At 55.9% G+C, this 27,250-nt stretch overlaps 1 protein-coding gene across 4 annotated transcripts in view; it reads right to left on the reverse strand.

Annotated features, from left to right (window-relative positions):
* Positions 1 to 558: 558 nt before the first annotated feature.
* CHD5 (chromodomain helicase DNA binding protein 5) overlaps positions 559 to 27,250 on the reverse strand; it is a 61,218-nt gene continuing 34,526 nt past the window's right edge. For 3 of the 4 annotated variants that reach the window (XM_066374896.1, XM_066374893.1, XM_066374895.1), the window contains 25 exons: positions 26,979 to 27,152; positions 26,403 to 26,544; positions 25,147 to 25,278; positions 22,858 to 22,975; positions 21,464 to 21,588; positions 20,112 to 20,343; positions 19,829 to 19,939; positions 19,328 to 19,500; positions 18,420 to 18,594; positions 17,890 to 17,982; positions 17,588 to 17,676; positions 17,156 to 17,289; positions 16,546 to 16,690; positions 15,996 to 16,155; positions 14,093 to 14,172; positions 13,746 to 13,878; positions 6,577 to 6,666; positions 5,829 to 5,966; positions 5,482 to 5,590; positions 3,704 to 3,836; positions 3,111 to 3,306; positions 1,880 to 2,043; positions 1,634 to 1,748; positions 1,475 to 1,528; positions 644 to 735 (listed from right to left, as the gene is read on the reverse strand). In XM_066374896.1, the coding sequence (XP_066230993.1) occupies positions 1,521 to 1,528; positions 1,634 to 1,748; positions 1,880 to 2,043; positions 3,111 to 3,306; positions 3,704 to 3,836; positions 5,482 to 5,590; positions 5,829 to 5,966; positions 6,577 to 6,666; positions 13,746 to 13,878; positions 14,093 to 14,172; positions 15,996 to 16,155; positions 16,546 to 16,690; positions 17,156 to 17,289; positions 17,588 to 17,676; positions 17,890 to 17,982; positions 18,420 to 18,594; positions 19,328 to 19,500; positions 19,829 to 19,939; positions 20,112 to 20,343; positions 21,464 to 21,588; positions 22,858 to 22,975; positions 25,147 to 25,278; positions 26,403 to 26,544; positions 26,979 to 27,152 (3,169 nt within the window). In that variant the 3' untranslated portion in view covers positions 644 to 735; positions 1,475 to 1,520. Of the gene's footprint in view, positions 736 to 1,474; positions 1,529 to 1,633; positions 1,749 to 1,879; positions 2,044 to 3,110; positions 3,307 to 3,703; positions 3,837 to 5,481; positions 5,591 to 5,828; positions 5,967 to 6,576; positions 6,667 to 13,745; positions 13,879 to 14,092; positions 14,173 to 15,995; positions 16,156 to 16,545; positions 16,691 to 17,155; positions 17,290 to 17,587; positions 17,677 to 17,889; positions 17,983 to 18,419; positions 18,595 to 19,327; positions 19,501 to 19,828; positions 19,940 to 20,111; positions 20,344 to 21,463; positions 21,589 to 22,857; positions 22,976 to 25,146; positions 25,279 to 26,402; positions 26,545 to 26,978; positions 27,153 to 27,250 lie in introns of all 4 variants that reach the window. The other variant, XM_066374894.1, reaches the window with a different exon arrangement.

Consider the following 27,250-nt stretch of genomic DNA (forward strand, 5'->3'; position numbering starts at 1 on the left):
CACGCACTGGGCCTGGCCCGCAGGGTAGCGGCCACAGGCCCTCCACGTGTGCCAACAGACTCCAGGAACAGACAGCTGCTGACAGCCCCCGCCCCCAGGGACCACACATTAGCTTCCAGCCCTGGCAGGAAGGGAGCAGAATAAAAGTCCTGCCCCAACCAGGTCTCCACCATCGGGCTGGGCGGTTGCCCCCCATGCTGCCCCACCTGTCGCTGGGGGCCCGCGTGGGCAGGGGGGCAGAGCAGAGGGCAGTGAGGCAGTGCAGAGGAGACGGGTGGGCGGGGGCACACCGAGAGCTCCGGGGCGGGCACTGTGTCCTCCCGGCCGGGCCGAGTCCAGAGCGGCAGCGAGGCTTCCAGGAGCGTCCGTCTGGTCTGGCGCCCATGAACAGACAGAGACATTGGCTGCGGGTCAGACTCCTCCAAATGCCACTCAACTCTTATCAAGACAAACTTGTTCAAGTCTTCAATAGGAAAAGTGCAAAAGATGTACAAATAAATGAAATCTCCCCTAAGATGTCATCCTGGCAAAGGTGGCCCAGGAGGGCGTCCCGTGTGATGAGGGTGTAACATTGTGTGGGACACGTGGGTTACAATGAGGTGGCACTGCGGGGCCCCGTCCCCCACATGATGGCATGATGCAAGTGCCCCTTCTGTCCCACGGTGGCAACAGCTCCTAAAAGGGCGGTAGCTTTCCTCTCCTGTGGGGGTAGGGCGGGTGGCCCAGCAGGCGTGGCTGCAAGAAGTAGATGACAGATTACCCCCAGGTGGGCGGTGAGGTCTCTGTTGGGAGTAGCACCCTACACCCTGTCACCACCCCACCCACAGCCTGACACGGGCAGCTGCAATCAAGAGGCCCCCCAGCCAAGCCTTCCCAGAGCCCCAGAGAGCGCCCCAGGAATCAGCAGCCCACGGGGGAGGCCAGTCTGGACACGCCCTGCCCTCTGCACCTGCACCCCAAAGTAGAGTTCTTATGGGACAGACAGGGCTTGGTGGGGCTAGGGTGAACCGGGGATAAGCTCCCCTCTCCTGGCCCCACCCCAACCCTGAGACTCCCTCCTGGTCCTGGGCAGGGAGTAGGGGTGAGACAGAGGCCATGTCCCGGACTGCTCACGACTCAGTAGGGCAGGGGTGACAGGAAAGTGGAGGCAGGGCTCCGGGCCGGGGGAGGCGGGGGCAGGCTGACTTCCTGCCACAGACACATGTATACATATAGGAGCCCGCCCCTCTGCGTCCTGCCTTCCCAGCCTCCCAGGGAAGCATCTGGAACCCTGGACAGACACACCGGCCCCAAGGTGGTCCTCGGGGCACAGGGGGCGGGGACAGGGGCAGGGGGCCCCAGAAGGCAGAGAGGCCTCACGCCTCAGGGTTGTGAGTCAAGACAGGGGGGTCAGGGCTCATTGTGGCCAGGCCAGGTGCGACCCTCCGAGACAGGGAGAGGCGTAGAGATGCTGGAGCACCCGCGAGCAGCTCACCTCAGCTGGGAAGGAGCTCGGCGCGAGAGGGAAGTCACTGGGACGGTTAGATATCTGTCAGGGAGAGAGGAAACCTCGGCTAGCCTGGGGCGGTGGCGGGCAGGCGGGGCCCCGCGGGGCACCCCTGTGCATGCTGCCCGGGGGCAGACGGGCACCTACCGGTCACATAGGGCCCCAGGGGCATCTGGTTGTAGTTGACAATCCCTCCCGGTCCGGGGCCCCGGAAGTTGGGCCCAAAGTTGTTGTTGTACATCTGGGAGGAGCCGAAGGCGCCCTGGAGGCAAGGACCCAGGTTCAAAGGTCATTGTCCCGTGTCATCCGGCACGATGGACTCCACTCCCCATCCCCAGCAGCCAGGGCACTTGCGGGGCGCGCATGACGGGGCCTCTGGCCCAGGGCGCTGACCTGCTGGATGGTGGGGTCGCCGGCTCGGTTGGTCAGGCGGCTCAGGATGCTGCGCTCTGACATTTGCAGGCGGGCAGCCACCGGGGGGATGCGGGACAGCATAGAAGGCAGGCGCGTCACGTCCGCCTTCATGTCACTCAGCAGCTCCTCCAGCTGGTTCAAGACTGTGGGAAGGAGGGGCAGGGAGAGGGGGCAGAGCTAGTGTTTCTTCATGGGGGGAGTGCTACAATGCTCTCAGGGTAGCAGATACCAGGTGGTGCTCCTCGCCCAGCCCTCCCAGCCCCACCAAGCTGAGACATGCTACCAAGGAGAGCAGGGCTCCCCCAAAGAGCGTCTCCCCGGGGCCTCAGGCTGGAGCGAAGAGGGCCCGAAACTCTGAGACTGAGCTGACACTGGGCTTCCCTCTGGGCCCTCAGCCAGCTTGGTGGGGGCTAGGGTGAACCGGGGATAAGCTCCCCTCTCCTGGCCCCACCCCAACCCTGAGCCTCCCTCCTGGTCCTGGGCAGGGAGTAGGGGTGAGACAGAGGCCATGTCCCGGACTGCCCACGACTCAGCAGGGCAGGGGTGACAGGAAAGTGGAGGCAGGGCTCTGGGCCAGGGGCTCCCAGGGAGGGCTGCAGCAGACCCCCAACCCCCACTGGGGACAGGATTGAGGGTGGGGGGCCCACAGGCAAAGCGGCCTCTAGAAACATCTCCCAGACAGAACAGGGGCCAGGGAGGTCCGAGAGTTCCTCCCTGTAACAACCAGACTGGAGCATCCTGTAGACTCGGATCAAGGGTCTGCAGCCAGAAAGCCTGGGGCAGATTCACCCCTGATTTCCATGTCCCCATCTTTAAAATGGGCTCATAAACCACACCACTTCAGAACATAACGATTAGAGAGAGAACGTATTTAAAGCATATTGTTCCCTGGCCAAGTAGCTCTGTTGGCAAGAGCATTGTCCTGGAGCGCAGAGGTTGCCGGTTTGATCCCTGGCCAGGGCACATACAGAACAGATCAAGGCTCCCGTTCCTCTCCCTCTCCCCACCCCCTTCACTAAAATCATAAATAAAGCGTATTGTCAGGGCTTGAGAGACAGGACGGCGGACTGGAGGCTGGCCAGGAGGCTTAGTCCTCGGGCTGACGCTCTGCCCCAGCTCCGTGCCCCCATCAGCACCCTCATCTGTGGCCAGCGAGCCACTGGGCAGAAGAGAGGCGGGCAGGACAGCTGTGGGGAGTGGGCCTGCTCACCTTTGTGCAGGACAGCATTGGCAGGCTTGTTCCCCGCGAGGGACTCCTTAGACAGGTGCTGGTGACTCTCGGCAAGGCACTCCACCTCAGCCAGGCGAGCGTTGAGGGCCATGGCTGGGTGGTTGGGGTCCTGGGTCATGTTGAGGTATGCTGCCCTCCGGAGCTGCTCCTCGATGACCAGTGCCTGCTCCAGCAGCTGGAGGGCGGGAAGGGGGGGATGAGCATTGGCCTGTCCCCCTTCACTCCCTACAACCCCCACCCCCAGACCAAAGCCCTGGGCAGAAAGGAGGGAGGAAGGGCACACTCCCACCAAGAGGTCCATCCTTATCTGACCTTGGCCACCCCCTCGGAGCCCTCACCAAGCTGGTTTCTCTACACCCATCAACCAGGGCAGGGACACTCGGCCAGCGGGAACTGACGCTGGGCAAGGACCCAGCACCCTGTCAGCTGACTGACTGACTCCCCCTTACGGACAGCCCAGCCCACATCTGGATAAATGGGGAAAGACCTGCCGCTCTAACTCCTTTGCACCAGGCCTGAGCATAGCCGGCCCCCCTTGCAGCACCCCCACCCCCACCGGGGCAGCCTCTGACCTTGAACCTGCGGGCCAGGAACTTGTTCTTCATCTCCAGGTAGTTGCCCTTGTGGATCTCGGACTTGAAGGGCTCGTTGAGGATCATGTACCTCGGGTCATTCTGGATGTCCTGCCAGCGGGCGTAGCCGTGCCTGGTTGGGCACCGTTAAGGATGAACTCTGACACAGGGCAGGGGACAGAGTCCTGACTGTGTGTGTCCTCGGCAAGCCACTGACCTTGGCTTGCAGGACAAGCATGCTGATGACGCTCACGTGACAACCAGCGGACACTGCCGGGCACCCGTGGGGGACACGAACACAGCCCTGAGGCTTGGCAGGGTGACCGCCTGCATCCCAGCCACCCGAGCAGGGGAGAGGGTGACACATGTTCAAGTTCTAACCTCAGTACCTGTGACTGATCTCATGTGGAAACAGGGTCTTTGCCAATGTACTTGAGTTAAGAAGGGGTCATTCTGAGTTAGGGTTACTGTAACTTGTGTCCTCTTATAAAGAAGAAATTTGGACACAGACACACCAACACTGGGGAAGACTGGGGTAATGTAGCTGCAAACCAAGGGGAGCCAGGGATTGATGGCCGGCCCAAAGCAGGGGAGAAGTGGGGGAGGGTCCTCCCCAAAGCCTCCTGAGGGAACAGGGGGCACAATGTTATCTTGCCCACGGACCCTCAGTTATGAGAGGCAGAGTCAGGGTTTCTACACCTTCACCTCCATGACAGGGATCAGTCAACTACAGCCCACAGGCTGGTTTTGTAAATAAAGTTTTATCGGAACATGGGCGCACTCACTGGTGTCTGCACTGTCAGCGGCTACTTTGGCCACCATGGTGAAGCAGGGTGGTCACCCTGCAAAACCTGAGACATTCCCTCTCTGGCTCCTTGCAGGAATGGCCTGGCAACGCCTGCCAACAACATCCGCCGTTCGTCATGACAAACAGCTGCACTCAAGGCTCTCAGGACCGCCAGCTTTGCTGGGGGACTGTCCCCAGATAGCTGCCTTCTCCTTGCCCCCTGGAGGTCTCAAACATCACCTTCCCTAACCATCCCGCTGGAAATGCAACCCCACCCCAAATGCTCCCTGTGCCCCTTCCCTGCCCTACTGGGTTCCGCTGAACCGCACACTTTGCTAACTCAGAGAGTTCACCACCTACCCCAGTGGGATGTGAGTTCCGGGTAGACAGGATTAGGGGCTGGTTTGCTCACAGCCGCAACCTCCATTCCTGGCACATGGCAGGTGATCGATAGAGATGAGACTGAAGATTGGATGAGTGAATGAGTGATGAATGAATGAATGCAAGCCCTCGTAAATCATGAAGCAGCCTTCAGGTGTCACTACCGGGACAAGGTAAGGTCTGTGTTGTGTAAGAGGAGCATTTATTGTGTAGTCAGATAAATGGGCTATGACTTATTAGCTGTGTGTCTCTGGGCAAGTCACTTGGCTTCTCTGAGCAACTGTATCCTCCTCTGAATAACAGGGACCATGTAGTGCCCCTCGTGGAAAGCTGCTGTGAGGTGGAGCGAATATTGAGGGTGAAGGAATGAGCTGTGGCTATGGTCATTATCATCACCATCATCATCATCATCACCATCATCATCATCATCTCCATCACTACCATCACCATCATAATCACCATCATCACCATCATCATCACCAGCAAAGGGCCTTTGATCTGGTCAGAAGCAGTGGCTCCTGACTCCTCACCCCACACGCCTCACATCCTACGCAGAGGTCCACAGAGGACCAGACCAGAGTCTTGCCCAGCCGGGCTTAGCCAAGGATACGTCACGATGCCTGCCAGCAGCCAGTAGTCATGGCGCCGGTGCCAGATGTCGTAGATTTTCCCCGAGGACACAGCAGCACGCTCTTCATTCTGCCACAGTGTGTGCAGCTCTGGGAAGCCAGCCAAGGGGAACAGAATGAGGTGCCCCACAGTCCCTCACAGAGGTGGGCCCAGGATCCCCTCACTACCCAATATCTTCCCATCCCTAGAGGTTCAGCATTGCTAGAAAATGTTATACAGTGAACTCTTATCAACCATTCACACTTTAGTATAAAATAACCATCTGCCCAGACTCCCAGGACCCACACAGCCAGGAAGGCTATGACACCAACCACTCCACCCCAATACCTGTGAAGCCTCCATCTGCAATGTTGAACATGAACTTAAACTTCCCATTCTTGTCTTCTTTTTTCCCCTCTTCATCTTCTTCTTTGTCACCATTTTGCTGTGTTTCAATGGGCTCCTTCTCCTCAACTTTGGTATCATCTGTGGGAGGACAGACCCGCACTCATTCATCCATCCAAAAGGCGCTGCCCAGAGGCCTCTCTCTGCCAAGTGCTGGGGGCCCAAAGGCAAGTGGAAAACACATCTCGCCATCCTCCAGGAGACCACTGCAGAGGCGAACTTTAAGTGGACAAGCCAGCTGCCCCCTCTCTACGTCCACACAGGCAGGGCTGGCTCCCCGCCCGGGGGCCCCTTCCTCGCCAAGTCAGGACCACCTGGGAACAGGGGGACGGCCCTGTGAAAAGTGTGGCTTATGTTTGAGAATGACAGCACGGGGTCTGAGCAGAGCACACCTGCTCCAGAACATCCCAGCACCTGGAGGCACACCAAGCTTCCCGCTGAGCCCCGATGCTCCAGGTCAAGCTCTACCGCCAGCCCTCCTTCCTCCCGGTGGTGGCCATGGAGGAGTCAGGAGAGCGGACGGGGGTCAGTCCCAAGTGGAGCTCGTGAGTCCAGGCTCCCACCCCCCAGCTCTAGCTGGGGCCTAGAGCCGAGGGGACGGTGCCCAGAAGGCTGAAGTCCCAACAGGGTCCAGATAGCACCTTCGAGAGACCAGGGGACACAGGGCAGAGCGCACACAAGAGCCCCAGACCTGGCCTGTAATCACTGCTGTCCCCTCGGCTGTGAATCAGGCTCAGCTCCAGCTTATCCAGAATTTTCTCCTTCTCAGGAAGCCCTTCTTCTGCAAGACAAGGGGTGTTTGTGAGGTGGGAAGGGGTCCGGGAAGGGCAGAGCGGACTCCGGGCTGGTGGCCAGAACTGTTTAGCCACATACAGGCCCCTCTCCATCATTTTACTGAGGAGCCTACAGGTGCCACCCAGGAGATGTCGAGGGAGGCGGGGCGGGGACAGGGCCCCCACCATCACCCCCGCCCCAGCAGCACCCTGGCCTGAACTCCTCCAGGCACGGCCCCGAGATCCTCCCTCCCACAACAATAACCGTGGCACTAACATTCCGGGCGACGTGCACCTTTGATAACACACAACCCCTCTTACAAGCGCCTGAAACATCAGGCAAACTCTCATCATCGCACTGAAGAAGCACACATATGAGCTCCCGAGAAGAAAAGGAGATGGCCGGGTGCCATAAATGAGAACAGAAGCTAAGAAGCCCGAGCAGGGCCCGGTGGGCGGGAAGTGGACACCAGGAAGCGGGCTGGAGGGCTCGGGCCATCTCTCCCCAGCCAGACAGGGAGGATGAGGCTTCAAGCCCCAGTGATGCAAAGAACTGGAATTAAACCAGTGCCCCCCAAACACTGTGCCCTCTGAGGGAGAGAGAAAGCTCCACCCGCAGGCCCACGGCCAGGCTGAGGAAGCCTGGCTCCCACGTGGAATGAAGTGGCTCCACACCTAACGCAAAGGGGGCTGTAGAGGCCGTACTGTCCCCTCTGCGCCACCCCAGCAAGGAGAGGCCATAGAGACTGGTCCCAGCCTGACAAAACCCCCAGTGAGACCACAGGGCCTTGGGCTTCAGGAAATAGAAGGGGGACATTCCTGTAGACTGGTGACATGGGTTCCCATGGATAAAAGAATCTCTGATGAATTTGCACCCAGCCAAAAGCAGAAAATAATTATCAGCCCTAGCTGGTTGGCTCAGCAGTAGAATGTCCAGTGTGTGGAAGTCTCAGGTTCATTTCCCAGTAAGAGCATACAGGAGAAGCGACCATCTGCTTCTCCAACCCTCTCCCCTTTGCTTCTCTCTCTCTCTCTCTCTCTCTCTCTTCCCCTCCTGCAGCCATGGCTCAATTGAAGCGAGTTGGCCCTGGGCACCTAGGTGGCTCCACAGACTCCACCTCAGGCACTAAGAAGGGCTCAGTTGCTAAGCAATGGAGCAAGGGCCCCAGATGAACAGAACATTGCCCCCTAGTGGGCTTGCTGGGTGGATCCCATTCGGGCGCATGAAGGAGTCTGTCTCCTTGCTTCCCCTCCTTTCACTGAATAAAAATAAAAAAGAAAACAAATCAATTATCTACCTGCCAGAGAGAGAAACAGAAAGAGAATCCACAGGAAAAGACAAGACAAAAAAAAACTGGAAAAGCCAGATAAAACGTTGAGACATAAAAGAGACAACTATTATCACTAAATATTTCCATTGTGGATTTCTAAGATGTCCTCTAAGATTGCCTGGCCCCAGAGAACAAGCTTGGCATGATGGTCAGGTCCACATACGTGCTGGGTTCAACCTTTTAAATTTATTTTTATTGATTTGAGAGCGAGAAACATCAATTTGTTTTTCCACTTGCTTATGCATTCATTCTTTGATTCCTGTATGTGCCCTGGCCGGTATTGAACCTGCAATCTTGGCGTATTGAGACAAAGCTCCAATCTCCTGAGCTACCGGCAAGGGCCACACCAGCCCTTTAAAAACAGTTTTCTCAGACTGGTCACTGAAAAGGACGACAGAGATCCGAAGCACAAGGCAAACCCAGGGCATCATGGCTACCTTAGAGATAGAGTGGGCCCATACCTGGGAGCACCGGCAGCTGCTGGGTGTGGAGGACAGCCCCCAGCTGGCAGTGTGAGGAAACAAGACCTCAGTCCTCCAACCTCAAGTAGCCAAAGTCAGCCAACAACAATGATGGACCTGGAAGCAGATTGCCCCTCCCCCCTGCCTCCAAATGAGAACTTGATTTCAGTCCCGCGAGACCCTGAGCAGAAAGCCCAGCCACACCACGCTAGGCTTTGGAGCCTCAAAACTATGACCTAACAAACAGGTGTTGTTTTCCACAGCTAAATTTGTAATATAATTTGTTTCACAGCCACAGAAAATGATACAAATGGGTAGGTTAAAAACCTACCACTGTGCACAGAAAACAGGAGCTGAAGCTAGATCTCAGGATGACTCAGAAAGCCTTGCAGAGCCTGCCAAGAGCCTGGGGATAGAGCATCAACCTGGGATGCTGAGGTTGCCGATTCCAAACCCTGGCCTTACCCAGTCGAGGTATATATGACAAACAATCAATGAACAACTAAAGTGAAGTAACTATGAGTTGATGTTCTCGCTATCCCTTTCCTTTCACTGTAAAATCAATAAATAAAATCTTAAAAAGAATTTTTTTTTTTTTTTTTTTTTTTTTTACAGAGACAGAGTCAGAGAGAGGGATATTAGATAGGGACAGACAGACAGGAAAGGAGAGAGATGAGAAGCATCAATCATCAGTTTTTGGTTGCAACACCTTAGTTGTTCATTGATTGCTTTCTCATATGTGCCCTGACCGCGGGCCTTCAGCAGACCGAGTGACCCCTTACTCAAGCCAGTGACCTTGCGTCCAAGCTGGTGAGCTTTGCTCCAACCAGATGAGCCCGTGCTCAAGCTGGCGACCTCGGGGTCTTGAACCTGGGTTCTCCGCATCCCAGTCCAACGCTCTATCCACTGCGCCACTGCCTGGTCAGGCTTAAAAAGAAATTCTTGTGGAGAGATGGGAAACATCAAAGAAGTAAAAGATGTGTTAAGACACATCAGCCCGTCTTTGCTAATTTTGTATATGCTTTCCCTTCTTTATTGCATTTGGAGTCTATTCTGTTTGAACAAAACACACTTCCGTTTTTTGCTGATTGCCTGTCTCCCCCACTAAAATAAAAATTTCATGTCAAAGAGGCTTTTGCTCTTTCAGTTCATTTTGTGACCCCAGTACCTAAGAAAGTAACACATGGCAAGCCTTCAATACACAGGGGTGGGCAAAAGTCCGTTGAGAGTTGTGCGTACGGAAAAAGACACACAAGTCATGATTATTACAACAGCTTTATTAACTCTGTGTTTTGCGTACACACAACTGTCAGCTGACATTTTCCCACCTCTGTACACTACTCGGATGAATGAAAGAACTGACCAGCAACAGGAATGGCAGGAAAAAAAAAAACATAATGGGGACCAAGACAATATTCAAAGCAAGAGTGACCAGAAATTTACCTATTGATACAATTGATGAAAGACATAATATTCATCTTTAAGAATCACAGTCCAGGCCCTGGCCAGCTGGCTCAGTGGTAGAGCGTCGGCCTGGCGTGCAGAAGTCCCGGGTTCGATTCCCGGCCAGGGCACACAGGAGAAGCGCCCATCTGCTTCTCCACCCCTCCCCCTCTCCTTCCTCTCTGTCTCTCTCTTCCCCTCCCGCAGCCGAGGCTCCATTGGAACAAAGATGGTCCGGGCGCTGGGGATGGCTCCTTGGCCTCTGCCCCAGGCGCTGGAGTGGCTCTGGTCGCAACAGAGTGACGCCCCGGAGGGGCAGAGCATCACCCCCTGGTGGGCAGAGCATCGCCCCTGGTGGGCGTGCCGGGTGGATCCCGGTCGGGTGCATGCGGGAGTCTGTCTGACTGTCTCTCCCTATTTCCAGCTTCAGAAAAAAAAAAAAAAAGAATCACAGTCCAGAAGTAGGATGAATAAAAAATTTCATGGCTGTAAAAATACGCATCATCAAACACAAACACAATATCTTAAAAGTGGTCTTTTGGTGTTAGAAAATAACAGAAAAGGCAGATTTCCTATAAAAGCAACAATTACCCTAAGAGGAGTCTTCCTCAGCAGCACAACCACAAAGAAAGCCAGAAGGAATTAACATTTCCAAAATGGTGAGGAGAAACCCCTATCCACCTTGAATTTTGCACACAACAAAGAAATGTGCCCTTCACATAAATCTGCTGGAAGCATCATTAAAATGGGGTATGCTTTAGGACGTGGCACATTAGGAAGCAGCAGCGAACAGACAAGCAAACACAGAACTGCTAAGAATGTGGAAAGGTCTACATAGGGATTAACAATTTAGAAGTAAGCCTAATAGCCAATCTGGGGATTAAAACAAGTTGAAACTAAAACACCGAGCAACAGATAGAGTACAGGGAAGATGGAAAGAGCGTGGGTTAGAGTTCAAGTTGCCTAGCAGTCCTCATAGGATTCAGGAGAGGTACATACAAAAACTTTAGAAGTACAAAATAGAACGGACTAGAAACCTTCCAAAGGAGCCAAGGGGGAAAGGTATATATAAAGAAAACTTGATCAATCTAAGAGGCAGCAGAGGAGGAGGAAAAAAAGAAGAAGAAAACGCAAAGGTAATAAAGCCCACGGTAACACGGTAGAAATTCATTAAAATAATCTCACTATTACAATAAATGTAAAGGAATTAAACTTGCCAGCTAATAGGTAGAGATTCTATGATTAGATTTAAGATAACGAATCCTGCTATACACAGATAGATTAAAATTACAGGAACAGGAGAAAATACTTGCAAAGTTATAACTCCGATAAGGTACATGTAGCTACAAAGCATTCTTGCAACTCAATAATAAAGACAAACAGTCCAATTTAAAAATGGGCAAAGGGGCCCTGGCCAGATAGCTTGGTTGGTTAGAACATCAGCTCAAACCACAGAGGTTGCTAGTTTGCTCTCTGGTCAGGGACAGGAACGGACCGATAGTTCTTGTTCTCTCTCTCTCAATCTCCCTTCTTCTCTAGCTAAAAAAGTCAATCAATAAAAAAAAAAATGGGCAAAGGGTCTGAAAAGATATTTTTTCCAACAAAGATATGCAAATGGCCAACAAGCACGTGAAAAGATGCTCAACATCTTTATCAAAATCACTTGAGATCCCACTCCTCACCCACTGGGATGGCTACCATAAAAGAGAGATAAATGACAAGTATCTGGCCAGGACGTGAAGCTGGAACCCTCCGCTGCCGGTGGGAACAGAAAACAGCACAGCTGCTACTGAAAACATTCCGGAGGTCCCTCCAAATATTAAACAGAAAAGTTGCCATATAATACCACACTTCCACTCCTACCTAAAAGAACTAAAGCCTGTGTCCACACACACACAAAGTATACAAATGTTCATAGTAGCGGTTCTTCTTCGCAGAGCCAAAAATTAGCAACAACCCAAATGTCCATCAACTGAGAAACGGATAAACAAAATGTGGTCGACCCACACAAGAGAATGTGACTGAGCCATAAAAGAAACAAAGTACTGACACGTGCTACAACGTGGATGAACCTTGAAAACACTATGCTATTCTAAGTATAGCCAGAAACAAAGGACTCATGTTTTATGACTCTATTTACAAGAAAGGCCCAGAATAGGCAAATCCATACAGACAGAAAGTAGATTTGTGGTTGCCAGAGGCTGGCGGGGGGGGGGGGGGGGGGGAGGGGGGGGGGAAGCAGGGGGGAGGAAATGGAGAGTGACAGCTAATGGGTGCAGGGTTTCTTTTTGGAATCATGACAAGTTCTAAAACTGACTGACCCATGGTGGTGAAGTGGATAAAGTGTCGACCTGGAATGCTGAGGTGGCCAGTTCAAAGCCCCAAGGTCGCGGGCTCTGAGCGGGAGGGGGGGGGGCTCATCAATCAGCACGGGGTCTCTGGCTTGAGCAGTGGAATTGTCCGCCCGATCCCAAAGCTCTCCAGCTTGAGCCCAAAAAGTTGCTGGCATGCAAAGCCCAAGATCACTGGCTTGAGCAAGGGAACACTGGCTCACCCCAGTCAAGACATATACGAGAAGCAGTCAATGTACAACTAAAGGAAAAGCAACTACGAATTGATGCTTCTCACCCTCTCTCTCCCTTCCTCAAAAGAAAGAAAAAACTGTTCTAAAATTAATTGTGCTGATGGTTGCACAACTCTGTGAACATACTACAAACAACAGAATGATGCATTTTAAATTGTGCAGAATGTGAATTATATCACAATAAAGCTGTTATTTATATGTATTTTTAAACTAAAGGGACAGAAACAGAAATACTGACTGCACACCCAACAAAAGACGAATCTAAATAAGCCTAAATAAACCTTAAAGCAAAACGTATCAGGAGGACTAAAGCCAAGCCATTACATAAGAATCAGAGGCACACTTCATCAGAAAAATAGAAATACAACTGAACTGGTGCCCGCCTCACAGCCTCACCTCCAACAGCACGGAGCCACATGTGGCCTTACGAGGAGAGAGAAACTTAACTCACAATCGTAGTGAAAGATTTTCAGTCCCTCAGACTTGACTGATCAAAGCAAACCAAAAACGAGTAAGGACATAAAACTCCAAACAACACAACAAGCATTACTGAAGCAGAAACTCACGCTTAGCAACTTACAGAAGAGATGTTATTTTCAAGCACACGTGAGCGTCTGCAAAATCTGACCACATTAAGCCATCCAGTCAGAAAACAGGTTTTGACGATATCATATAAAATGATCCCATACAGACTCAGGTGTTTAGACCACAAGGCAATCACTAGTAAAAAGAAAGCCCACGAGCCTGACCAGGCGGTGGTGCAGTGGATGGAGCGTCCAACTGGGAGGCGGAGGACCCTGTTCAAGACCCCGGAGTCGTCGGCTTGAACACGAGCTCATCTGGTTTAGCAAGTTCACCAGCTTGAGCCCAAGGTCGCTGGCTTGAGCAAGGGGTTACTCAGTCTGCTGTAGCCCACCAGTGAATGCACATATGAGAAAGCAATTAATGAACAACTAAGGTGCCGCAATGAAGAACTGATGTTTCTCATCTCTCTCTGTTCCTGTCTGTCTGTCCCTATCTGTCTCTGTCTGTCTCTGTCACACAAAAAGAAAGCCCCCAAACTCTGTACAGTAGGAAAAGTGGATGCCCACGAGGAGAGAACCAAGCCCCCAGCTCTCCCCGGGGTCAGACGCGTGAGGACAGAGCAAGCACAATCCCCCACGTGGCCAGGGAGCCATGGAATGAAGCCCAGCCTGGCCGCCGTGCTCCAGCGCAGGCTGATGAGGCTAGAGGCTGCTCGGGGGCGGGTGACCAAGGGGAGCCCTCACCTTTCGGCAGCTGCTCCGGGGAGGGCTGGGCCTTCTCCGTCTCCTCTGGGCGCTCCTCTCGGGCCCTCTCCTTGCCATCTGAGGTCTCGTGCTTGTCCTCACCCTCTACTCTGTCCAGGGTGGTCGGCAAGGCCTACGGGTGACGGGTTGGGTCTCAACAGGAGTGGAAGACAAGGAATGGGCACTGGGCTTGGGACCCACTCTCCTGGCTCCCAACCTGCTCCTCCAAACTCAGAGGCCCAAACTTGGAGCCAGAAGAAGGTTCTGGGCAAGGCTGGAGGAGGCCCCCAGACCCAGCCCTTCACCCCACGTCCACCAGGGGCCCCACACACCAGCACCGTCCAAACCTGGACTTCTGGAGGCTTCTTAGGCTTCGACACCCCCAGCTCCTTCTCGTCCACGTAGCCCAGCTGGGCTTCCATTTTGTCTGAAAGATGAAGAGGGAGAGGTGAGACGTGTGGGCACGGGCCGGAGACAGGGACACCAGAGAGGAGAGAAGGGTCTGGCCTGTAGGGGGCGCCCTCTAGACCAGGCACGTCCAGTAGGAGGACAGGACCCCCAGGGGAGCCAGAGAGCCCAGGCCAGGCCTGCGATGTGGGGATTCTGGGAGGCCCTTGGGCCCAGTGACGCCAAAGCCAGGGACTGACAGGCAGGGCCGCACACCACGGGGCCCCCATCTGGAAGCAGGGAAGTGAGGTGGATGGAGGCCCGGGCTGGGAGCCAACGTCCGAGGTCCAGGGTTCAGGCTGGCTGACCAGCCGGGTGCCTCCTCCACACCGAGTCAGTTCCCAGCACATGGCGTACCGGTGACTCATGTGCTGCCAACAGCCCTGGGAAGTGTGCAGTGTCCCGTCCCACACCACAGGGGAGACAACAGGCTCACAGGTGACTTGAGCCTAAAATCACACAGGGTCAGGAAGCAAACCCAGGAGTGTCCACCTCTAGAGGGTGCACTGTGTCCAGAAGCAGGATGTCCTCGGGGGCCCATGCCTCTCGGGGCCTCATCTGTCACCTAGGGAAGACACCTCAGGTCTGCCCGGGGCCCGAGAGGTCCACCTGAGAGAAGCTGCTTTGCCCAAACAAATACACAGGTCACCAAAAAGACACTCAGATTGAAATAAACTCATTCAAGACGGACAAAGGACCTGAAAAGACCTTTCTCCAAAAAGATGGACTAATGGCCCGTAGTGAGAACCACTTCCCATTCATTACAATAGCCTGAAGCCAAAAGCCAGAGAACAAATGCTGGTGAGGATGTGGGGAAACTCGAAACCCTCAAATACAGCCGGCGAAACAGAATGGTGTGGTAACTGTGAAAACAGGCCAGCGGTTCCTCAGAAAGGAACCCGGAGGTGCCAATCCCAGCCGTGCACCCAAGAGAAACAAAAACACAGGAGAACTGAAACCCCAATGTTCACAGCGATGTTGTCCACAACAGCCAGAAAGAGGAAAGCACCCCAACTCCACCAGCTGACGATGAATGGACAAACAGAACGTGGTCTACCCACCCAGTGAATATTACGCGGCCAGGGAAAGGAATTAAATGCAGACACACTACAACATGGATGGACCTTGAGAACATTATGCTGAGAGAAAGAAGCCGGGCATAAAGGGCCACATATTGGATGACTTCATTTACAAGCGATGTCCAGAACAGGCAAATCTAGAGGCACAGAAAGATTTGTGGTTGCCAGGCACTGGGGATGCTAAAGACTGCTAATAGGTATGTGTTCATCTGGGAAGGAGGGGTGATAAAATACTCTGGAGCTGACAGCAGCACATGCCTGTGAAATACACTAGAAACTACCCAATAGTACACTTTTGAAGAATGAATGTCATGATATGTAAATCACATCTCAAAGCTGTCATTGAAAAAGCAAAAGTCTGCCTGGCCTGTAGTGGCACAGTGGGTAAAGCATCGACCTGGAACACTGAGGTTGCTGGTTCGAGACCCTGGGCTTGTCCGATCAAGGCACAAATGACATGCGAGCAATGAACAACTAAAGTGAAGCAACTATGAGTTGATACTTCTCACCCCTCCAATTCCTCTCTCTGTAAAATCAATAAATGAGATCTTAAAAAAGAAAGAAAGAAAGAAAATTCTCAGGAGAGCAATGCTGCTGCAGGCAGAATCTTTGGGAGGAAGGGCAGCCGTTTTTTGTGGGGTGTGCAGAGGACTCGGGGTCTCCAGGGGCCTGCCACCTCCCACAACCCAAGCAGGTGCTCTCCGCTGCTCATCTGATCTCAGACCTGGCGGGCCCAGTGGGGTGGGCAGAAGGTGAGCGGGGCTGGCGGGCACTGGTGTGTTGGGATCCGAGGAGATGACCTCGCCCGGCTTCTTGCCCTCGGACCCCTCCGGGATCAAGTCCGGGGTGCTGTACTTCCCGTTGACGTGCTCAAACTCCTGCACCTGGGGTCGACAGGAAGGGAGGGAGGAAGCTCACGGGTCTGGTGTGAGGGCCCCAGAGCCGCCAGTGCAACTGGGGGTGTCCCAGGCTTATGGTAAATGACACCTCTGCCCAAGGCTGGCCAAGCCAGAAGTACTTATGACCACAAATGCTCAGGCCAGGCCCCACACCAACCCGAATCTCCCTGTGTCCCCTGCCCTGTGGCCTGATCCTGGTCTCTCACACACTGCACTCTGAGAGGCATTCTGGGCCAGTCCCTCTGGCCTGGCTCAGAGCCCAGGCAGTTGTGTGACCCTGAGCCAGGACTTGCCTTCTGCCCACTGACCCCCCAGGAGCTTGCCAGGGCCACAGGCAGCCACAAGAAAGGACCCAGTAAAAGCCGACTCACCCACCTTCTTCCTAACCAGTGACATGACGCCGATGCGCGTGAGCACGTGCTGCCTCGAGAGCCCCTCACGGGGCACGCCATCCGCAAAGGTCTCCGCGCCATCAGCCCCCGGCTCACACAGGTGCCGCATGAAGAGGGACACATAGGCTCTGGGATGGGGGGGACTGGGGCTCAGGGAGTGGGGGGCCAGCAAGGACCCTCTGCGGGGACTGGCAGGACCCCCAGGGAGACCTCCAGGCTGGAATCATCACCCAATCCCCTGCCTCCCAGCCAGGCCTCCTGGCTCACACCCCCAGGGAAGGGCAGAGGGGGCCTCGTCGGGCAGGGCACCCTCTCAGGACAGCCCTCGCCCTGGATAACCCGCATCCTTCTCGCTTCTGTTAGCACAGCTGCTCCGGGGAGGCGGCCAGGCAGCGCCTTCTGCAAAGCAGCCCTGCTCAGGCCTGGACCCCAGCCACCCAGAAACCAGATGGTAGTGAATTCTCCAGGTGCCCTGAGCCTGGCAGGAGCAGAAATGCTGCCCACGGCGCTGGCTCGCCCAGCTGGAGCCTGACCCCTGCGGAGGGGACAGACACGTCCTGGGCCACATCCTGAGCCACGTCCTCAGCCTTTACCTAAACTCCTTCTCGCTCTTCCCTCGGAGGTCCCGCACCAGCCAGTGGGAGTTGAAGGCGTCCTGGGGGGGCATGCCCCAGCGCATGATGGCGTTCAGAAAGGCCTTCCGCTGCCGGGCGTTGAAGCCCAGCACCTGGGAGAGGTGGGGAGTGAAGCGCAGAGGACTCAGGCATGGGGACAAGGCATGGGGGAAGGCAGCAGGGAGAGGGCAGAGAGAAGGCAGGCATCGCCAGCTGGGGCAGGACACAGAGGGGGGACCCCAGACCCAGGGTTTGCCCCAACCCACCTCTACGTGGTGTGACCCTGGGAAGACCCCACCTATCCTCCATCCCCCAGGGGTGGCAGCAGGGGTGAGCTCTTTGTTCTGAGAGGGGACAAGATAAATTGAGGGAAGGGGAGCTGGGAATGTGGGAGCGCAGATGGGCCCCAACCTCAATGTTGCCTCCAACGCGGGCGAGAAGAGGCGGCAGGGGCTTGTCCCTGTCACTCTTCAGCTGTCTCCTGGATTGTCGCCGACCACCTGGGGAGCAGTCCCACCATAACCTTTTAGCAGGACCCAGAGCATCCTGACTCTATCCTATCCACCAACTCGCCCAGGACTGGGACCCCTCAGGACGACCTCCAAAGCTGCCCTCAAGCCTGTCCTGATGACTCCAGAGTACCCCAGCCTGGCCATCAGCTCCCCAACACTCAGCCTTGGCCCCAGCCCAGGGTCACCAGCACCATGACTCACTCTGCCCTTCCGGCCTCTCCTCAAAGTCTTCATCCTCATCCTCGGAGCCAATGGAATATTCGGACTGGTTGTCCGAGAGCTCGTCCTGCCACTCTGGGGGTCCCGGCAGAGGGGCACAGAGTGAGCTGTGCAGGCAGAGCACACCGAAGGCCCCTAGACTCTGGGCCACACTAAGGCCCTGCACTGAAGCCCAATAACAGGGACCACGAAAACCACCTTCCTGTGAGCTCATTTAATAAAGCCAACAACCCGACACTATTAAGGTGTTAGACCACTATCAGCTGTATTTTACAGGTAGGGAAACTGAGGCAGCCTGAGGTCACACCACCCTCAAGCCCCCCTTCTCCAGGAAGCCCTCCTAAGGGCTCCCAGTTTAGGCCATACCCACACAGCTCCTGCTCTCCAGCCCCCAGGGGCTTCCTGCCATGGGATGCCCTCCCCGACCTGTCAGAATCCTCTGCCAAGGCCCTCCGCCCCTGAACCACCACACCCTCCCAAGCCTGAGCCCGAGCCCGAGCCCAGACACGCACCCTGGTCCTCCTGGGACGTGTCGTTGTAGTTGACCTGCTTGCGGATGCGTTTGCCCTTGCCCAGGTTGCGGGCCAGGTCCTCCTGCTGCTGCTCGTAGTGGTGCCGCAGCAGCTTCTCCCAGTAGTCGGGGTCCACATTCTCCTCCTGCTTGATGATCTCCCGTTCCACCTCCTCCTGCAGACACAGGCCCCCGGGGGCTTAGTAAGAGCAGGGACGGGGTCCACTGGTGGGCACCTCTACCCACCGGGAAGCCTCATGCTGCCTCCACCATATCTCACATTTAGGGCCTCGAGGACGAATTAGAAAACCTGTCTACTCCAGGAAGCCTTCCTGGATCTGCCCTGCTTTCTGTTCCCATCACAGTCAACATCCTTCATCCATACATTCATCCATTCGTTCATTCACTCCCCAAGTATTTCATGGCTTTGTGTCAGGTGCCGTAGGAGTACAGAGTAGAAAAAGCACCAACCCTGCCCTCAGGGAGCCTCCGGTTTCAAAAAAATAAAACAAAAACAAAAATAAAAGGGCATGTGGAAGGACAATTTGCACCCAGAGTCTTTGTGGAAGGGACTGGGAGCTGAGGAAGAGAGCCCCAGGAGCTGGTCTTGGAGGACAAAAGGGGTTTTCTGGGTGGACAGGTGTGGTGGGTGGGGTGCTTGTGTGTCCTGGAAGAGGATGTGGTCCTCGGGGTCCTGATGGCACTGGGCACGGAGCTACAGGGGCACCGGGCAGAGCTGGGAAGGGCTTGACCACCAGACCATATCCCTAAACCATTTGTTGTATGCAGAATAGGTCCGCGGAGGGGGCGGAGCTACTGTGGGCGGGGTTATGGTGGGGGCGGGGTTATGGTGGGGGCGGGCCCCGGACTGGGGGCCGTGGGCAGGGCCTTGGTGGCCAGCAGACTTACCACACCGTCCTCCTCCCGAACCACGTATTGCGCCACCTTGAAGGAGCTCAAGTACTCGTTCATATTCTGCAGCTCTGTGTCGTCTGTGGCGTCCTGGTTCCGGTCCAGCAGCTTGGAGATGGCCGCATCGTCATAGTGGATCACGCTGCTGTCCTCTACGTCCTTGTTGTCACCTGTGAGCAGACAGATACAGAGCAGGGGATAAGACGGGGGACAGGGGGTTCCCAGCAAGGTCCAGCCACGGGGCTCCACGGGAATGGGAACAGACTCAGACCATGGTTCCTCCCAGTCCTCGCCAGGGCTGCAGCGGGAAAGCCTGGGCCCCAGAGTGAACCCGCACCGCAACAGCCCCACTGTCCACCCACTAACAGTCCGTGGGCATGCAGTGGGGGGTCAAGGAACGCAACACCGCCAGACAGGTGAAGCGGGGGGGGGACCCCTTCTTCTCCAGGCGCAGTCACTAGCACAGGCGGCGCGGGGGCTAGGCTGCGCTGGCCCTACCTGGCGGGGTGCTGCCATGCTTTTTCTTCGCGCTGGCGGCCAGGGCGCCCCCTTTGGAGGACTGGACATCAGGGATGGGCGTGATGGGCCTCTGGCCCTGAGACATCATGCCTGTAGGGCAGAGGCAGAGGGCTGCAGACCTGGAAGGCCCTGCCCACCCCGGCGGGAGACAGGGAGGGAGGAGCAGAGGCTGGGGGGCGGGAGAACGGGTGTGGGGGCGGGCCCTGGGATGGGTGTGTCTCAGGCAGCCCCACCCCAATGCTCTCATGGCCTGGACACCCACCCTCTACGTCATCCTTAAAGAGTTCCTCAGTGCCAAACTTGAGGATGTCATCCAGCTCCTGCTTGGTCATGGAGCCCGACTTGGACCCCAGGCCCGGTCGCACCACCAGGTGGGTGAGCATCATCTTGCGCTTGGCCACCTGCGTGATGCGCTCCTCCACCGAGGCCCGCGTCACGAAGCGGTAGATCATCACCTTCTTGTTCTGCCCGATGCGATGGGCTCGGCTGAAGGCCTGGGGACAACCTGCAAGCTCAGCACCCAGGGCTCGCCCGAGGGTGGGGAGCACATGGCCGGGCACCGTGTGGGGGGCAGGGGGAGGGCGGAGGCATGCAATCATGCGCATGAATACGTTCTGTGTGGGATAGGCCGTGGGACGGGCCATGGAACTCCGTATGGAGATGTGCACACATCAAGGGTCGCTGCGCTCACTTCCTGACTGCACAATCTCATGTGGGTCCGGGTGCCTGTGCACCCAGAACTAAGCGTGACTGCAGGGATGCAGAGGGGGGTGTGTGTGAGGGGCAGCATGGCAAGGGAGCTAGCTGGATGTAGACAAGCCACAGAGGAGAAGGTCATGGGGAGTGAGCCAATACGGGACTGCTGGAGATGCATGACCGCGTCTTAAGGGCGGCAAGGCCTGGAAGCTGTGCAGGGTGACTGATACGAGGCCGAGGCTCTGTGCTTTGGGTCCCTGCATGCAGTGACACAGTGTAATCAAACTTTGTAGGTGACTGTGTGTAGGTGAACACACAAGCTGTGTATCAGACACAAGCTTGTGTTTATGCCCGAGCACAAGTGTATGTGTGTGTGTCCCGGCCCCAAGTGGGATGGCCTGGGGACAGTAGGTTGTGTCTCTGCTCCCACGGCCCCTAACCTCGCAAACTTCCTATCCTTCCTCAATAGCTTCATCTGCCCCTCCTCCATCTCCCCCCCCCCAGGCCTCAGCAGGCCTTGTCCCCCCACTCTGTCTTCCTGTCCCATCCTAAACTGGCCCCCTTTGGGTCTCAAGACTGATTCCCTCATCCTGTCTCTCTCATGGCCTTGGTCCTGAGGGTGATGGGACAGACCAGGGGTTAGCAGCCAAACACATTGCTGTGTGTCCTTGGACACATCCCCTGCCTTCTCTGGGCCTGCTTCTTCCTTTGTACAACTGAGGACCTGGAGGGGTGGGCAGAGCCTCCATTCGCCTCGCAAGGCCCCTCTTGGGGCTGAGACTCCACGGGCTGGCCCAGGAGAAAGTGAGCCCTGAGACACTGGGGGGGGGGGGCAGAGGGGAAGGAAGGAAGACCCACAAAACTCGGGGCAGCGAGGGGCTCACAAGGGTTCGGCAATCTAGCATCAGGACCACAGACCTGAATGTCATTGTGCGGATTCCAGTCCGAGTCATAGATGATGACCGTGTCTGCTGTGGCCAGATTGATGCCCAGGCCGCCTGCCCGGGTGGAGAGGAGAAAGCAGAACTGCTGGGCACCAGGGGCTGGAGAAGAGAGGTGGGTGCCCAGCAGGTGAGCGAGGGGGCGGGGACGGGTATAGGCAGACAAGAGGGCGTGGGGGAGACAGAGGGAAGCAGGGGTGGGAGCTGTGATTCCATTACAGACAACGAGAGCCACACCGCACTCAGCGAAGCTTGAGGAGGCCTGGGCCCCAGGCTGGGGACAGGGCAGCCCACCTGTGCCCACTGAGCCCCAGCTGCGCTCTGAGCCCTGACCCAACAGGAGGAGCCAGAATGAGGAGGAAGTCAGCTTTCTAAGCCCAAACAAGCAAAGGCATAATAGCCAACAGTCAGCAAACAGGGCAGAGCCCCTGACGAGGCCGTGGAGAGCTTGGTCCTCCGTGCCCTCCTGGCTGCCCCCGCCCGTGATGCTGTGAGGACACCAGGACTGCCCAGGGTCACAGCTCCAGGGCCCAGGCTGCCCCACAGCAATCCTGCCCAGGTTCTCAGGTCCATCGGGGCCCTTCATGAAGTGACCTGGGACTGACTGTGGCACCCACAGGAGCTGCAAACAGGTCCAAGATCTGCCCAGTGCCTCAGCCATTCCTGCTTCCACATGTGGCCATGGCCACGTCTAGTAGTTCTGTGTTTTCTCTCCATCTGACATGAGTGGGCAACAGGAATGGCTGCTTGGCGTGTTTGGGCAGTGAGGCCCCAGCCCGGTTCTGAGCATGGAAGCCGGGAAACACTCATGGACCCCAGGGAAATAGAGCCCATGGCTACTTGCTGCAGACCTGCCCCTAGAGATGCCCCCAGTTCATCTGGACACTTCCCCACTCCAAGTTCCCTTCACTGTGAGCTCGCTCCTGGCCTCCCTGCCCTGGACGCTCCTCCCCAAGGGATGAATGGAGCAGACTGACAAGCGTGGGCATGTGGCCCTGCCCTGTCCTCTCTGGTTCTCTCGGAAGCAGCCCGGGGGGGGGGGGGCACGGGCTCAGCTCTGTCCTGCGCTGCTTGTAACTAGCATTCTATCTGGTGTCAGTGTTAGAAGCCCACAGGTGCCAGCCAGCCCCTCCACACCAGCTCCATTTAGTAACAACAGTGGTACTTTCTTCCCCCTCAGTCTTCCTCCTTGTCTGTTTCTCAGTTCGAAACAGGTGTCATCTACCGAACCCCTTAACACCCAGCAGTCCCCTAGAAGATTCCATGGAATGAATCCCCTTTAGCATAAAACTAAGGAGCAGCCGTTAGGACTGAAGGACTGGTCTGCTCTTCTGGGATCCCAATCAAGAGCCCTGGGTGAGGTGGGGGTACCGTTAAATCTGTCGATTGCCTCTTGTCGGAGGCCCCCCGTGATGCCACCATCAATCCGCTCGTACTTGTAACCCTCATACTCCAGGAAGTCCTCCAGGAGGTCCAGCATCTTGGTCATCTGCAGGGAACATGGTTTGCCTGAGGAGCTGTGGCAGAGCAGGGACCCCACAACAGCTCTGGGAGGACAGGGAAGCCTGCTGAGTGGGGAGACGGGTGAGCTCCCAGCAGACCTGACATGGGCTCTCTGGGGAAGAGCACAGCCTCCAACCTGGGCCCCCAGAGCCACCCATCCCAGCAGTCCCACAGCCGTCCGCCTAAAACACAAATCTGAGCATGAGCTTCTCGGCTCTCATCGCACAGAATAAAACCCCAGCTCCTCACCCTGGCATTCCAGGATGGCAGGACTCGGTGCCCCGTCCATCTGGGCTTCATTTCCCAACTGCTTCCTTCATACCCCCTAGACATCCCAAATGGCCTGGACTCTCTACCTGGAATGCCCACACCCTTACTAACTACAGAGCTCAAACAGCACTCTTTGTGAGGTCTTCCCTGATTTCACTCTTCCCTATGAGAAGAGAAAGGCAGTTCCTTGTGAGTACCCATAACCCTTCATTCTTGAGAGATAGTTTAGCTGGATATAAAATTATCAGTAGCCATTTTCCCACAGCGTGTTGAACATTTTGCAATTGTTTCCTGCTACCAACTGACAAGAAGGCTGAGGGCAGTGACTGTCATTCCTTTGTAGGTATGAGGTCTGACGTGCCGCAGTTTCCCTGGGACATGCCTAAGGGTTTATGTATAATTTATATTTCTCTTGCTCAGTACTGCACCAGAGTGCACTTCAGATCTGAGTGTTCACATCTTTCCCAGGTCGGCCAATTCTCACTGAAATCTGGCTCCATCACCATTTTCTCTCTTTCTTCTGCAACTCCTCTGAGGTGACTGTGGGAGCCTCCCTGGGTGTCCTCCAGGCTCCTGCTCATTTTCATCTTTGTCTCTCTGGGGTGCTTGTCAGGACATCCCTCAGTGCCAGGCTCCCATTCATGTGCATTCTCTTCCACGGTGTGGAGAGTTTATCCAGTCTGTAGAACTGTCTCCTTTCAGTTCCATGCAGGGTGTCTAACAAGCAACCATTCTTGCTTCACTTCTTCTGGCTTGTGCTTAACTGAGGTATTCTTGACTCAGGGCTACTATCATTATTTTTTGAGGATCCTAAACATGTTTATCTAAGTCTTTGCTAGGCTTTTCTATTAATCTTTCCACTGGGCTCAGCTTACTGTTTTGTGGGACATCTTAGCATTTGGGTTTGCCGTGAGCTTTGGCACTAGGTTTGTAGGCTCACTTTGGACAGGAGGGTTCTGTCTGTGACTTGCGCTCTTTGAACATTCCCAGGGGTTGTGCAGTCCTACTTCGCCTCTCGAGCCCAGAACCACATCTTATGTTGGCAGAGAGGTGGGGAGGATTGTGGATCCCGTGTTCAGGCCAGCCCACAGTCACTGCCTTGGTCACCTTTCTCCAGATTCCGTGACCTGCAGCCAGCGGCAGCTGCTGTTTCCAGGTAACTTCTGTGCACAGGGGAGCCACCTCCCAGCCTCCAGGTTGAACAATGGCTTAAGGGAGCGTGGTTAGCACCAGGACCCTACGACACCATCACTGTGACCTCCACCACAGAGCTGACCACAGGGTTGGATAACTCTCTCTTCACCTCACACTCCCATTAAGACTATGCATGTCTCGAGGACAAGCACCTGCGCCCCTCGCATCCTAGCACAGAGCTTGACATACGACAGATGCAACCAAGGGACAAAGGAACATAAGTGAGACCCACACACCAGCGAGGCTGGACAGCCCGGCCTCTGACAACCCCAAATGCAATGCTGCCGAGGTAACTTCAGGATGGAGCTGGAGAGAGGGCCCCACTGCTGCACCACCTGGGAGCTCCTCCCAAACCCCGCCCAGGGCCCCATGGTCGTGGGAAGCCAGGCTGCAGGGATAAGGGGTGCTATCGTACCAGCCTGGACATGAAGGCAGGCTCCGCACTGCTTTAGGAGAATGCCAGAAGGGGCAGCCTTCTGTGCCCTGAGAGCCTTGAGCTGGGCAGACAGCCAGCTCCCCTTGGCTGTGTCACACCAGGGCACAGGGAGATGACCTGACTTGCAACCCACATGGGAACAGCATCAGGCCAGAGGGGCTGCCAGCAGGTTGAGCCCTCAGATAACAGGCGTCAGACACTTTGTGGGGTGGAGTGGGGTGGGGGCGGGGACTTGGCCAGCCGCCAGGGCGGCTCACCTGGGAGAAGATGAGCACGCGGTGCCCTTCATCCTGCAGTTTCTTGAGCATCTTCTGCAGCAGCATGAGCTTCCCTGAAGACTTGACCAGGGAGCTGCCATCGTAGGAGCCGTTGGGCAAGACGGGGGCCTCCTGCAGACACAGCAGAAGGTGGGGCATTGGGGCCACCCTCTCTTCTCTGGCCCTGCTCCAAGGGGCCTAGCAATGGGCTGAACACCAACCCCAATTCCGGCTCAGGCCAGGCTCAGCAGGGACGGATGCACCTGGGTCACATGCGCCCAGCACCACGGTCCCAGGCAGGGCTCAGTCTCCCTGCTGCCCACACCCCACCAGGACCAGAGACACACCAGTGAAGGACAAACGACACAGAGTGCATTCAGATGAGCCAGCCTCCCCAGGAGGAATGTGACCTGGTCTCCATGGTCACGACTGCCAGGCGCATCCAGATGAGGCCAACCCCTGAAGCCCAGCTGAGCGAAACGTCAGTCAGAAGGCCTCTGCCTTGTTGGAGTCATGAGAGCAGTCCGGAGTCACCCACAGCACGGCACCCTGCCCCTAACTCTGCACTGGCCTTGCTGTCAGGGGCGGGGGTAAACCGTAGAGGGTTTACACTAGAACCAGAATGGCGGCAAACGCAAGGACAATGGCTTCATGTTTCTGAGAACGGCATTCCAAGCTCTCTCTGTGGGCTGTCTCGTCTGGGCCTCACCCTTCCAGGTATATGCTGCCATTGACCCAGTTTATAGAGAAAAAATGGAGGCTCAGAGAGGACCATTAACTTTGCTGAGATCACCAGGCCAAAACTGCGTGTGCAACCCAGGTTCCCATCTCTCTCCCAGGGCTGCATATCAGAATCAGCTGCCTGGCCCCTCTTCTGCGGCCTTCTCTGACTCCCTTGGTGACTGAGTTCAGCCTGGTTAGCCCTCAGAACCCTGGCCTGGGGGAACCTTGGGGTGACACAATGCTCCCCATTAACTTATGGGTCACAGGAGGAGCCAAAAGAAGGAGAGGGCCTGCCCAGGCAGTATATGAAGGCAGGTTTTCAGAAATTGGCATAATAGGGACCCACATCACCTCTGGTCCTCAAAGTCAAGAAGCACCACAGCAGCCATGAACATGTACCATGATAGCCACCGGGAACTTCCACATCAGCCACAAGTACCTCCCACATCAGCCACAGGCTCCTCCCACATCAGCCACAAGCTCCTCCCACATCAGCCATGGGGCTCCACCCTCAGCAGCAACAGGGCACCTACCACCGCAGCCACAGGGAAGAGGTAGGGATGGTTGCAACACTTCTTCAGGTCCATCATGATGTTGAGCAGCGACACCTGGTTCCCGCCCCCCTTGGAGTTCAGCGCCTCGAAGTTCCGTGTGAGGATGAACTTGTAATACTTCCTACAGCAGGGCACCAAGGAGGGGCAGGCTGGACACACCTGTCCATGCCAGCCTCGGCGAGGGCTGTCCGCAGGAGCGCTGGGGACTGGGGGTCAGCACCCGTTTATAGAGAGACAAGGGGAATCCTCGAGAGGTGAAGACTCAGGCCTAGAGTCACCCAGCAAGCTGCTGGGGGACACTGCAAAAACTCAGGCAGCCCCAGGTTGTGGTCGCTAAGATCGGAGAAGAGGCCTCAAGAAGGACGCTGTAGGTAAGGGGAGTCAAGGCCTCTGCGAAGCTGAAGAGCACCCCCATCCCCCCCCCAGGGGGGGAAGCAGCCCAGGAAGGCTAGGTGGGGGCCCTCTGGGAAGGGGTGGCTGAGGAGGCAAGCCCAGGGGAAATGGGGCAGGCTGCTCCAGGGCAGCCCCCCCCCCAGGCCAGTGGCCCCCACTCACTTCTGCATCTGACTCAGCTCCACACGGACAATCAGCTCTGTCTTGGCTGGCATGTTCTTAAATACATCAGCCTTGAGCCGCCTCAGCATGTGCGGCCCCAGCAAGTCATGCAACTTCTTGATCTGGTCTTCTTTAGAGATGTCAGCAAACTCCTCCAGGAAGCCCTCCAGATTGCTGCAAGATGAGAGCTGAGATGAGAGCCAGAAGTAGGCCAAAGCCCCTCTGCAGAGGGAGTCAGGATTAAGGTAAGGGAACAGGACAGCCAGAGGGAG

The sequence above is a fragment of the Saccopteryx leptura genome, chromosome 3 (genome assembly GCF_036850995.1).
Source record: "Saccopteryx leptura isolate mSacLep1 chromosome 3, mSacLep1_pri_phased_curated, whole genome shotgun sequence".
Taxonomy (NCBI): Eukaryota; Metazoa; Chordata; class Mammalia; order Chiroptera; family Emballonuridae; genus Saccopteryx; species Saccopteryx leptura.